General features: G+C 37.6%; 1 protein-coding gene across 1 annotated transcript in view; it reads left to right on the top strand.

Moving 5' to 3' along the window:
• Window positions 1-2475: 2475 nt before the first annotated feature.
• gfra4b (GDNF family receptor alpha 4b) overlaps window positions 2476-14030 on the top strand; it is a 68751-nt gene continuing 57196 nt past the window's right edge. Inside the window, exon 1 of the mRNA XM_026918829.3 lies at window positions 2476-3047. Within this exon, the coding sequence (XP_026774630.3) occupies window positions 3005-3047 (43 nt within the window). The 5' untranslated portion in view covers window positions 2476-3004. The remainder of the gene's footprint in view (window positions 3048-14030) is intronic.

Below are 14030 nucleotides of genomic sequence, written 5' to 3'. Positions count from 1 at the left end.
CTATCCACTTCTGGCTAGAAATCAATTGTTTTTTTTTATTTTTTTAAAAAACAATCAATTTAGCCACCTAAGGCTGAACTGGCAGAGGAGTTTTATGTATGCTACCCCACAGCTAGGAGTTTTAACTCCATATAACAGCAAGTTTACTTCATAATGAAAGTGGCCTTGTGCTGCAAAAGCTGATTATCAAGGGTATTCAATCTGAGCGTTAAGCACATTCTGCTTCTGCGTTCTCATAAGTACATCAGCAAACCTTTTCACGGGATCTGGTCTCAAAATCAAGATACAAATCATAACATGAGTTGTCAGTGCAAATCACATGGGCTAGATCCACCCCACTTCAGCAGCTGTCCATTTGTATGTATCCAGCAAACCTCATCAAATGTCTTCAGCATTTTGGTATGTGCTGCTGACACATCTTTCAGAGCCCTTTCATCATAATTATAATTTGCAAGCAATAAACATGCATTGAATTGCAAAGGTACTTGAGACATCTGCCTCACTGAAAGCCCAACACTGGCTATATAGGAGGACGTGAAAATGCAAAGTGTGGGCGGAAAAGGAAAAATGTTTACTTGCTGAACATATAGGGTTTAACATAAGTCGGTTTTACACTGTGGGATTGCAACGGCCATTTAATATTTTATGAAATGAACCCAGTAAAAGCTTGGCTGATTTCTATAACAGACTGTGCGATAAAGTGTTCTCCATGCCAGATTATACAATGAAGATCCTCTAATGATAGACCTATGATTTAAGAACATTACTACATTCAGCTTACGTCGTTAATCAGCGTGATCTGGGCTTGTGCAGAAAATGAGCTTGCGATAATAAGGATATTTTGTTCTCTCCATTAGCATATTTGTAGCTGTCCTGTGAGTTTCATGTCATCCTATCCTGCCCTCCTATTGGTTGCTTTTAGACCAGCATCGTAGCAGCAGTCACACTCTGAGATTTTATTTTTAAATTTCTGTCACGTTGTTGTTGGCTGTCTTTGGTTGCAATGACACTAAATTGGCTGCCGATGAACTTTACACTATGCATTCTATACATTATGCCAGCCTTAACTTATGACGAAAGAATTCTTTTCCGATGCGCGAAATTTTGGGTCAAATCGGGCTGAAATTGTAGAGTGTAAACACCTTGAAATGGCTTGAGAGCAATGATTAGATTTACTGATTTACAAGACAGCCAGCACACATATGCCGCATGCTTGTGGAATCTAAACTTATCAGTAGCTTAGTGATGTAGCTAATTACGGAGAACAGTGTAGAGTTTTTTTTGCAACTGTAGAGGATTTCTCACCTTCGCTTTCAGCCACAACTGTCAACTTTAACTAGGATGATAACCAAGATGATGAGATGCCATGTGTTTTTGGAGTCATGCTGCAATGGATCGAGCTGAGGTCGATCATCAGTGGCACCAGTGGTGTTGGAGAGATGCAGGTGGTGAGAGGTGTCACTTAGTGGTTTAGTGGTTAGCACTGTTGCCTCGCACCTCCAGGGTTGGGGGTTTGAATCCTACCTCTGAGGAGTTCTCCTCATGTGTGCATATTCTCCCCATGCTTCAAGAGTTTCCTCTGGGTACTCTGGTTTCCTTCCCCAGTCCAAAGACATGAGTTGTAGCAATTTGATTGGCATTTCCAAATTGCCTGTAGTGTGTGAATGTGTGCAATTGTGCTCTGCTCTGGGTTGAGTCCAGGGTGTCCCCTGCCTTGTGCCCCAACTTCCCAGGGATAGACTCCAGGCTCCCCATGACCCTGTGTAGGGTAAGTGGCATGGAAAAAGGACGGATGGATAGATATACTGCTATGAAACCTTAACTGAGAAGTGTTTATAGTAGCATCTGACATCTCTGCATTAATGACTAAAACATAGTGAAATGTAAACAAATGGAATGTTTAACATAATTAGGTTTAAATGGTATGCTACTTGATAAATCATCATTTCTTACTCTTAATGTTGGAGAAGCTCCAACAGTGTATAAAGACATAATCACATTCTCCATCAGTCTGCGGTAGCAAGACATTCCTGGCATTGAACAGCTTCAAGCTGGTTAAACATGCCTGTCACTCCAACCACTTTCTGTCAAGCAAAGATGGCTGGAAAAGGGAATAATGTGCAGGTAACTGCACTGATGAGCCATGTTTGCTGCTAACAAGCTGCTACTGTAGAGCAAGACCTGCCTTCTGGGGGCGGGGCATATATGTTCTAGAGAGCTTTTAATTGGACGAACACCAAACTAGCACAGGATGAGTCATCAAAAAAAAAAAAAAAAAAACCACACACACACACACACACACACACACATACAAAAAAAAACATTTTCTCAAAAGTAACAAACTATAAAATTAAACGAGAATATGTCCAAAACTTATTTATTTATTTATTTATTTATTTTATTCAAGATATACTCTGAAATACCTACTTTAATTTCAGGGCCACTTTCAAACGATTTGCAGTCTTCATCTGGACTTGCTGCACCTGTCTTTCTTTCTCTCTGTCTCTCCCGCAGTCACACACGTTTTCTGTCTCTCAGGCTCACACTCTCTCTATCTCTCACTCTCTCTCACGCGCGCACGTTCTCTGTCTTGCTGGCTCAACTACGCGCGCGCACTCACACGCACGCACGCACGCTCACACACGCGCTCTCTCACGCTCTCTCTCTCTCTCTCTCTCTCTCTGTGTGTGTGTGTGTGATGAGTTTGACGGCGTTGCAGCTGTGATGTGCTGACAGTATGAGATTCGCCTCGTTTGTGGCTCTGTGCATTATTAAGAGTTTTGGGGTTTTTTTTAACCCCAGCATGGGGAACTTTCTGTAAACCGGAAAGTGTCGAACTCTTCCGTCAGACAGGCGCGTGCGTCTGATTCGAAGCGCTCGCGCTCCGGAGCGGCTCCAGTCTGTTTGGCATCTGAAGCCAGTGGGACTTCAGCCGGGGTGCTGATTCTATATGAGCGGAACATATATGAGTCGGGATTAGAGCTCCTCATTAAAGCCACTCAGAATGGACCTGACGGGCTTGTGCTTCATGCAGCTGCTGTTCTCAGGTGAGTGACTTGAGCGCTTTCTGTAGAAATACCCGCGATATGAACAAAGTCCAGCTCCTGAAACACACACACACACACACACACACACACAGCCGATACTTCATCATGTTTGCTCATGTGATGCACCACAAATGGTAATATAAACGCAGAAATTACTGAAGTAAAATCCTTTCGCAGATGAGATTTAAATGCGTCAGAGTGGTGAAGACATTTATCAGAAAACAAGTTTGTGACAGACAGACAGATAGATAGATAGATAGATAGATAGATAGACAGATACTGCCTATAGAGGGATCATTCAGTGACAGTAATCATAATCAAGAGTTTAGATAGATAGATAGATAGATAGATAGATAAATATATAGAGCATAACAACAATAACAATAATAATAATAATAATAATAATAATAATAATAATAATAATAATATAGGGAGTTGATGAACAGATAGCTATAATGGATAGATAGAGTTCACTCCAGAATTATTGGCACCCTTAATGATTTCTCATTTGATTTGATAATATGCATAATCTCATTTGATTTGATAATAAGTTCTGTGTGATAGATAGATATATGGATGGATAGAATGGATGAATTATTATTATTATTATTATTATTATTATTATTATTATTAATAATAATAATAATAATAATAATAATAATAATAATAACAGAAGGCACAGTGGTTTCGTGGTTAGCATATTTGCCTCGCACCTCCGGGGCTGGGGGTTCGAATCCCGCTTCCGCCCTGTGTGTGCGTGTGTGTGGAGTTTCATGTTCTCCCCGTGCTCCAGGTACTCCAGTTTCCTCCCCCAGTCCAAAGACATGTGTTGTAGGCGGTTTGGCATCTCTAAATTGTCTATACTGTGTAAATAGGTGTGTGTGTGATTGTGCCCTGCAATGGGTTGGTATCCTGTCCAGGGTGTCCCCTGCCTTGTGCCCCAAGTTCCCTGTGTAGGATAAGCAGTATGGAAAGTGGATGGATAACGATAATGATGATAATAATAATAATAATAACAATAATAATAATAATGATAATAAAGTGAGTTGATAGGACAGATAGTTATAATAGATAGATAGAGTCGACTCAACAAATATTGGCACCCTTAGTGATTTCTGATCTGATCTTTGTGACACAGCTTTGTGTCATATATGACATAGATAGACAGTTGAAAGACATGAATAATAATAATAATAATAATAATAATAATAAGCTAGTGAGTTGATGGACAGATAGCTATGGTAGATAGATATAGTTGACTCCAGAATTATTGGCACCCACAATAAACAAATGAATTACATATTCAATGTGTAATGTTTTGAGGTTACGAAAACAGAGATACTGTATAGTTTTAACACATATTTCAGCACAGCTTTTTTTCTCCAAACAACTTTCTAAAACAGTACAATCTCTTCTGCATATCACTGCTTTCAAATGATCAGCACTCCCAAAATCGATATTTAGTAGGAATCAGTAACAGCACTGAGCCTCTTTCTGTGATGTCTAGCGTAGTTGGAGACACTTGTACAGGATGTTGAACCCTCCTCCATGCAGAACATTACAAGCTCATTTATATTCTTAGGTTAGTTTATGTTCAATCCACACAATTTAATTGAAAATGAGCGACTGAGATGGTCATTGCGAAACATTGATTTTGTGTTCTTGTGTTGATTTAAATTTCATTTTCTTGTCGAAAGATGTGAGGTGGCACTAATCTCCTCACTAACGTCAATAACGTTTTGGGTTAAAACATCAGTCCTTACGAGAGCTCCTGTCCACCAGTGATATTTTACAGTAAGTCTGGGGGCTCTTCGTTGGTGTTTTTTTTTTTTGGGGGGGGTAGATGTGCTAATGGTGTTCATGGCCAAAATGTCTGACAACAACACATGATTCCAGTTGTAGTTCTAATGATGCCTGGTGAATTTTACACACAGGATTTTGTAGGTCGCTCTCCAGAAACACTTCTTTCCTGCAACCCTTTGAAACAGCTTGCTGTTATGTACAGTAGTTGATTTTGAAACTTTGAAACAAACCCACGAATCAGCTAGACTGTACATTGACTTTATTGCATACATGGCAGTTTCACAAAACTGAAGTATGTGAGCATTTACATATCCATTTAAGAATCCAAAATAATGCAAACAATAAGTTACCATTTTTATATAAATCTATGATAAATTGTAATGCAGTAAAATAATAGATAAAAGAAAACTGTAACTTAGAATTCTGTAACTTAGGTCTTATAAAACATTGGGATAGGTGATTTTCTTTATCATTCAGTCCTCATTTTGGGGATCTGTAATTGAGTACACTTCCTGGTTTGCCAGAATGGCGTCTAGCATTCAGCATGTTTATGGGTCCAATTTCTGGCACTCTTCAAGACTTTTGAAATGTTCTTATTATGCTGCGATTGTGTTTAATGGCGTTTTTAACCACCTATGTATTTTCTTAAATATTCATTTACCAAATTTACACAGATCAAACACCAGCTGTCATTCTTATGTTGAAGGCTGTTTAGTTTTCCCCATGCTAATGGATGACAAAGAGATTTTACATGTGTGCAACCTTTTGTTTAATGAAAGGCAAAATTGAAGTATGGATACTTAAAAAAAAGATGACAGTAAAGGGTGTCAGTGTGTTTGCATTTATTAAAAAATACTAAAATGACTAAAACACTAAAGATATTGCTTTGGTTTTAATAATTAATTTAAGTACATATGTCCATAATAAAAAAATACTAATATTTAAAAATTGTATGAAATGTTTACTTTATATAATTTTTGCAATTTCTCTGTAAGTGTGCTAATAATTCTGTATATGTTTTATCTGATATCCTTCTAGTTTTGTTGTTATATCTTGTTCTTTAATTCTTTTAGCCTGTCTGATTTACTAGCAAGTTCACTAACTAGTTCAGTGACAGTAATCATAATAATAATGATGAGTCAAGATAGATAGATAGATAGAGAGATAGACAGACATACTATTGCCCAAGTTAGTGAAAAGTTTGTCTTTGGCTTCTCCATACATAAAAGACATAAAACACATAAAACACATATTACAACCATACAAAGCATTTTGTAGTGCAAGTCAGTAATCAAGCAGCATCACAAGAGTGTATTCAGTATTCAAATCTCTTACCTATAGCTATTTAACACCTGGACAATGTGGTGAACAAAGAGACTTTTATATATGTACCTTCTGGTCCTTGGAATGTAAAAATGTCAGCCAGATGGGAGAGGCTCAAACTCCAAGGGGCTGAGAGGAATCTTAATTTATGCACATTGCTTTCCTATGCATATTGCGATAAAAAAAAATACTCAGCTGTTTCTGATCACCTTTGTTATAAGGGGAAACTTTGAATGTCACCGTCGTAATAATATCCAAATAAATCGTGGATATGCCCTTGAGTAGATGTCCAATAAACAATTTTGGTTATTAATCAGTCAGATTGGGTATTAGTGAGGTAAAAGGTTTAATAAGGTATGTCCAGTCAGGATTTAGTCTTTTGGCTTTTTAGCTAGTGTTACTAGTTTTTGCTCACATTTATAAATCTGGATATAATGTGTTCATTCATAAACGGTAGGAAAATTTACACAAGGAATGTGGTATCCATGAAAATCCAGTTAGTTTAGAAAAATGTTTGTGTCCTATGACAGCTCCTAAATTTACATACAAGGAGACTCATTAATGTGAACGTTGAATGTTTTAAATCGCATAACTGGCAATGAGTTACTGCTAGGCTTGTGAAATCATGTACAATATGCCATCATTCTATCGTTGCCCCTAACTGTCACAGATTTACAATAATATCGCAATGGCTTTAGAGGGGTGTAGGCTGCAGAGATAGGCTGCAGAGATGCTGAGGAAGCAAAAAAGGGGGTGTGGCCAGATATCACAGCTAAAAAAAAAAAGCTGGTTACAGGTCGACTGTAGCTGCTGGTTGCTAGCATTAATATTTAGTCTGTTTTTTTTATTAATTAGTCATTAAAAAGGTCAGCAGTGCTTGCAAAACTGAAAGTGGGACTAGCTAATAACCTAATGAGTTATTAGCTCTAACTAAGCTCATCACAAAATTGAAATAAAAAAACGTAAAGCAACCCTGATGTACAACACATTATTTCATTTTTTTCAATTTAATCCCCCGTTCACGTTTTGCAAGCGACGCCATTCACGGCTTTATTTGTTTGGCAGCACAGATAAGGGAAGCTAAGATGCATCAGAGACAGATGTTTTGTTGCTCTGCTCTGAAGTCAGACAGCAGGTTATTAAGGCTCGTATAGGATACAATAAAAGGCTAAAAGGAAACACATATTACGAGATACGACACGACTGATATTTTTTGCAGACATGTTTTCTGACAGACATTTAAATCATCTTGATAGCCATTGTGATAGTCTATCAGCAATTCCCTGATGCTATCGTCTATCGACCCAAACCTACTGCAATACTATATATGTCAAGATTAAACGCTTATTTATTCCAATTGCATGTATGAATTTAGTAAGCATTTTACGATTAATGACTTGAAAGAAAGCAAATCCATAAATGAAGACACATAGGAGTAGCTATTCAATCAGGACAAAAGTAATGGCACCCTACAAAAGGAGTTAAGTGTTAATTGTGTCAGTGGTAGCTGACACTATGCAACGGCTAAGCTGAATTACAGAAAGATTTAGTCCATGGCATGTTTAAGAGGCACTCTTTCACCATTAGTAGTGAAAAGTAGTCATTTTGTCATTTTCAGCTCTCTTTGTTCTTTTCCTTTTATAGACTTTTGTGCCAGTGTGCTTGCTAATTTATGGGTGATTTGCATCTTGCAATAAGGCACAAACATACAAACAACACACAGGTACAAAATGAAATCAGTGTTATTGGAACTTCTAAATCTAGAGGGAAATTTTGGTACAGATTGGCCTATGATTTCCATAAATTTTTATTACAATATTGATAAATGAGGCCAATTTCTAGTATTGAATCTATAGCTCTGCATTCCAGGACGATCCAAACACTGAGATCTACAACCTGACCTGAATGGGTATGTGATTTACATGTGTGTGTGTGTGTGTGTGTGTGTGTGTGTGTGTGCGTGTGTTTTCACGTTCCGTTGGGACTTTGGAGAATGTATGTTTGACTATAGTAATTGTGTGTGCACATGGTTGGGGCCTGTACACTGTATGGTTTATCACGGTACAGCAAAGTCTCTGGTAATTGCATATTAGCATTAATATAATTTGTCTTTACAACATACAGGGAAAGCCTTGGAACATTTTTTTCTCAAATTTATTTATTTTATTTAATTTTTAATGGAGCCAGGGTCATTTAATTAAATGCTACTAAATGATAAACAAAATAAATAAGCTCTAAAAAATATTAATTATATCCATTAAATACTATAGTGGACTTCTTTTTCAGTGTGACTAGTAAGCATAAAAATGCGATAATTCACATGAATCCTTGTAAATTCTCATATAAAACCCACAGTGCTCTGATTGATCCAGCTTGTTGACCTTTACAAGACAGTAACCTTACATGACATCTCAGGAGGTTGCACTTTATTTCCCTAAAATCAGTCTGTCACTTCGCCAGCAGTGATTGATTTGAACAGCAATTAATCAGTGTGCTCTGAAACGCTACAAAGGCAGATCAGTTGGAAACAAATTTTGAAATAGATGGTGGAAAAATCGAACAAGAAGCATAACAATGGCTGGAGACTGACGTACAATTATCCGCTCTGAAGGCCATTTCTTCGTTTCAATTTGTCTTATCACAACTGAATTCACACAATCAGCTTTCATTCTGTTGTTACCTACATGGAAAAAAATTCACTATGCATTCGGTGACGGGGTGAATTTTTAGATAAGAACATAATGGTAACCTTTAACACTCCTCTACTACAAGGCTAGACATAAAATGTAAAAAAAAAAATAAATAAATAAAATAAAATAACGGTAATGCTAACCAGTTTATTTTTTTATACCACAGACCTGCTGAATTCCCAACTCTGATTGGTCAGATGGTGTTGATTAATTATCTATAACAGCAGCCTTGACAGTTGTCCCAGCTATAATCAACTTCAAGAGTGAGAAAAAAGAGAGTATGTTGAGGGAATGACTGTATAGCTGTTATAAATTTATCAGTACGATAACAGGAACTAATTTGTGGACTTTTCACAACATTAAATATAACTACGAATGTATAACAGTGTGATGTGTCATTCATTCACTTAAAAGTGTAATCATTAGCAAATCCCTGTGGTTTAAGAAGTATAAAACACTTTAGGTCATGGTGTTATAGGAAAATAATCAATAGCTACGTTTACATGGACACTAATAATCCGATCGTAATTGGACTAGAAGCACAATCAGATTTAAAAACTCACATGTAAACACGTCAATTGGAATGAATTGGCCAAAACCGATTAAAATTTGATTCGGATCGTAAGGGGTGGTTTAAACCTTTTCTAATCCAATGGAGAGGACATGTAAACACTTCAACGGATTGAAAATGAAACCAGATAGTTCTGCGCATGTGCAATGACGTGCAAATCACGTAATGACGTATGACGCACGGCTGTCAGCGGTATTGGGGCTCTGACTGTAGCCTCACCAGGTGCCATGTACCCCTCCACCATTGAGCATAGTGTCATAAATGACTGTCGTGTCATCCTAAACTTCTCCTTCCACTCCTCGTCTGTGAAGTGGTGCAAGACGATGTTGTCCCACCAGTCCTTGCTTAGGACCCTCATCCACAGACGCCTTGTTCTGGGCTCGGGAAGGGGCATTTTAATTGCTTGATAAATACACGCAGTACCGCACAAAACATCACGCGCTCGTCGTCTTCTAATTAGCAGCTGAAACAGGCAAATGTTAAGTCCGCTTTTTAAAATGAAAAAAGAAGCAATGGCAAGAGAGTAGCTGCTAGTATCTGCATGTTGGAACGGCGGGAAACGTGTATTCGTGCACTGAGTGCATGTCAGAAGATCAAATCCAATTCTGTCATGTAAACGCACATATCAACCCGATTACTTTATTCAGCGTTCTTGTAAACACTGCGATCAGATTAATCAATCTGATTGATTTCATTCCAATTGAAACAAAAAGTGTCCATGTAAACGTGACTAATGTCTGGGTCACTCATTATTTTTCTACAACTGAACACCTTAAGTGTTTCATTCTTTACATGATATTTAATACGGAAAGATTAGGACTGTATGGAAGAAATTGTGAGATTCACTAAATCAAGAACCTTTATACTACTCTTGTTCATGGCAGCACATTTATACTTCTGTGGGCATGAGCCAAGTGAAATCTATTCATATAACACATTTAAAAACATTCGCTGAACAAACTGGTATAGAGAGGTAGCTAAGTCAAGGATACAGAGATTTAACCTTGGATTGCCCAACAAGATAACACCAAAGCCCCAGTGTTTTGCTTTTTCCACCTCAGATTCTGAACGTAACCTGGATGTAACCTGTTGGCTGGGCCATCTCTAAGTGCGTATGTAGTCAATGAATAGCCATACGTGCATGGAGAATAGATCACTCTAAATGTGCTTTTCATCCTTAACAACATAGATATAGACTCAGTATAATTAGCCTTTCAAGCTGATGCTGTGGCAGGAAGTATTAAACACAGGAATGCCAATAACTGTGAATCTGTTTAATATATCTTAGTAATGAATTATTCATTTCCACTGTCTTATTTCCTTCTTATTTTCATTAATGGTATAAATAAAAAATGGTTCTTATAATATCTTAGGCTTTGCACTATGGTCTGTAATTGCACCCCTGAGTAAGGTATGTCCCTCAGCAGTAATGCAAAGATTTTTGTGAACTTTTCGTGGTAGTTCTTGAGCGAATCTCAGTGAAGGCACAAAAAAGGATTTCCTTTGGACAGGTTTTAAACACAGGCATAAATTTGCTAGCCATTGTGCGTAATGAAAATCCACAAATCTCTGCATGTCTCTGGTGTAGTAAGCTGTACCCATGTACAAGTTCAACATTTACATTTTATCTTAACATGGCAGGCATCCTTGGTTCTGATATTTATCAAGTGTGTCAAGTGCATTCTATCGATATATATCATCGATAACGTAGCTCGTACAGTCCTTGGACCGCTCACGTCAATGACGTTCGCGATCAATCCTGAACTCACCACTAAATGGGTTGAACTAAACAAAGAAAACCAGAGGAAGAGCTTATTTTAAACTCGTTTTCACTCAGCCCAGCTTGAGACGTTGGATTAAAGTTAATGCCTACCTAATATAGGATTTAATTCAATTTGTCTTCAGGTAATTCCATTGTCAGCAGAGAAGACAGACAGGCAGCCACTTCCCCTCCAATTAGCTGAGCCAGGGGTCGATTTGTGCTCAAGGAACCTGCGAAGTAGAAACTCTATCAATGTCCATTATCCAAAGCAATGACTGTCACATGTTAATTCTGACCTTGTTATTTCATTATTGTTATTGACATCACAACTACACCAATATTGATTGCTTTTTTTTCAGCTTCTTACAGCAGTGTAGCCTGCAGCATATATCACATTGTTATTGATAGTCCCTTAGTCAGAGGAAGGAACACCTTTGTATGACAATTAGGAAAGTGTGAGATCTTGCTGTAGGGGAAATGCATTCATTTAAAACAACAACAACAGTAAGGCAGACTGTATTTGGCTGTGACTTCTAATGATTATCCACTCTCACTAAAATATGTTGTAGATGACAAGATTTAGTACATTAGTACAGAATGAAAAATGATTTATTTACAAAGTTTTTGCTGTAGTACATATGTCCATTAACCTATTTGTGTTACATATTTGTAAAGTTATAATGAAATATGTAGAGGAAAATAAGCAGATTAGGTTATAAATGTAGAGATAGGTCTTTCAGTTTAATTGGAATGAAATCATTAAATGTAACTTTGTCCTTTTCACTTTTAATGGTAAGTGTCCAGACTTTAAAATGCTAGAACTTTACTTCTGGTTGAGAAACGAACATATTTCAGTTCAGGAAAACCTGTAGTATTTAGGACTGGATATAGTTCTAAAAGTTTGTGGACACCTGACCATTACACCCATATGTAGTTCTTCCCCAAACCATTGCCACAAAGTTGGATGAACATAATTGTGTAGAATGTCTTTGTATGCTGTAGCCACAGAAATATCGTATTTTGTAGTGTTTCTAGCTAAAAATCGCAGTGGTGCAAAAAATACACGTTTTTTTTTGTTTTAAATAGCCACTCCAGGGTCTGTGCACTGCCAGGGTCTGGTGTAAAGGCCACCTTTATTAACATGACAGCATGCTGAATGTAGATAAGAAGGCATGAATGAAGCATAATGGAATTTTAATAATAACCTGACAGTTTAAGTTATTAATTTAATTTATTATTTTAAAAATATAATTGCACTCTATGGCCAAAAGTGTGTGGACACCTGGCCATATGCAGTTCTTCCCCAAACCATTGCCACAAAGTTGGACGCACTTAATTGTATAGAATGTCTTTATATGCTGTAACATTACAATTTCCCTTCACTGGAACAATTTCCCTTCAGGCTGGAGTTGAAGAACTTGAGTATTCTGCATAGAGGCCTGAACTCAACCCCACTGATTACCTTTGGGATGAACTGGAATGCCGACTGCACCCCAGACCTCCTCACCCAACATGGTGCCTGATCTCACTAATGCTCTTGTGGCTGAATGATCACAAATCCCCACAGCCAAGCTCCAAAATCTAGTAGAAAGCCTTCCCAGAAGAGTGGAGCTCATTATACTGGCAAAAAGGGGGACTATACAGTGTAGTAGAAAATGTCAGAATTTGACTATGTGAAGGGTTTTCCCAGGCCGCCATAAATATATTACCTTTACATTTTTGACAGTCTTTTAATTTACCTGTAAATTAAAGAAGTAAATTGAGAAGTGGTAGCTCAGTGTTTAAGACATTGGACTTCTGATAGGAAAGTTGTGAGTTCAAATCCCAGCACTGCCAAGCTGCCACTACTGGGCCCTTGAGCAAGGCCCTTAACCCTCAACTGCTCAGTTGTATGAATGAGGTAATTGTAAGTCGCCCTGGATAAGGGCGTCTGCCAAATGCCGTAAATGTAAAATGTACTTGTATGCTCAGTGTTGGTAAATAGCTCTATATGTGCATTACATTTTTGTTTTGATTGTAAATGCAGTGAAATGAAATTGTTAATTGGGACGATGTATACAACAATGAATCAGCGGTGAAAAAAATGTATAATTACCTACATTTAAACTTTCTCTAAATAAACTTTCCTGTAATATGAAAAAATAAAACAAAACAATGAAGTATACTTGGCATTCATAATGATTATAAGTAGCTGCCTGCCCATATTTGAAAATCTGAAATATATTTGAGTAGAGTTTTTCTCATCCAATACAGCATTTCCACAGTGGTTACCCACCAGATCTGCGCTGGAGAATTCACAGCTGGGAAACGCAGTCCATGCATTGATCTTATCTGCATGACAAATGTGCAGTGGAACTCATCATGACAGACCTCCAAACGCCGCATGATATAAAACTAAATGCACACACATAAAGTGGGCCCTTCTTGGTTTCTAATTATTTGTCACCCTACTATAGTTCATCATAGTCACACCATGGCCATTTCGTCTTAAACAGCTAGTCTAACTTTAAGGTGAATGTGAGTGTGTTGAATATTAATGGCACTCTCTGCAAGGATGAGACATGATTCTTGGTGGGATTCAGGGACCTTTTTTTTTTTTTAAGTCAAATGAGTGATAAGAAGACAATCCTAGGTGAGATATATGACAAAAGAAAAGGATTTTGCAGAAATTTCCCCCACACTGATAACATGACTAACAGTGATCTCTGATGGCTTGGCAGGACTTATCTGTATTATTAAAAATCTCGGAATCAAAGTACCATCAGCGAGAGAAAGGAACGTTGTCTTTTATAATACCATTATAAAGGCGTCATTGTCCTCACATTTTCTACAGT

Source organism: Pangasianodon hypophthalmus, chromosome 9, assembly GCF_027358585.1.
Source record: "Pangasianodon hypophthalmus isolate fPanHyp1 chromosome 9, fPanHyp1.pri, whole genome shotgun sequence".
NCBI classification, from domain to species: Eukaryota; Metazoa; Chordata; class Actinopteri; order Siluriformes; family Pangasiidae; genus Pangasianodon; species Pangasianodon hypophthalmus.
This window is presented reverse-complemented; position numbering and strand designations above follow the sequence as displayed.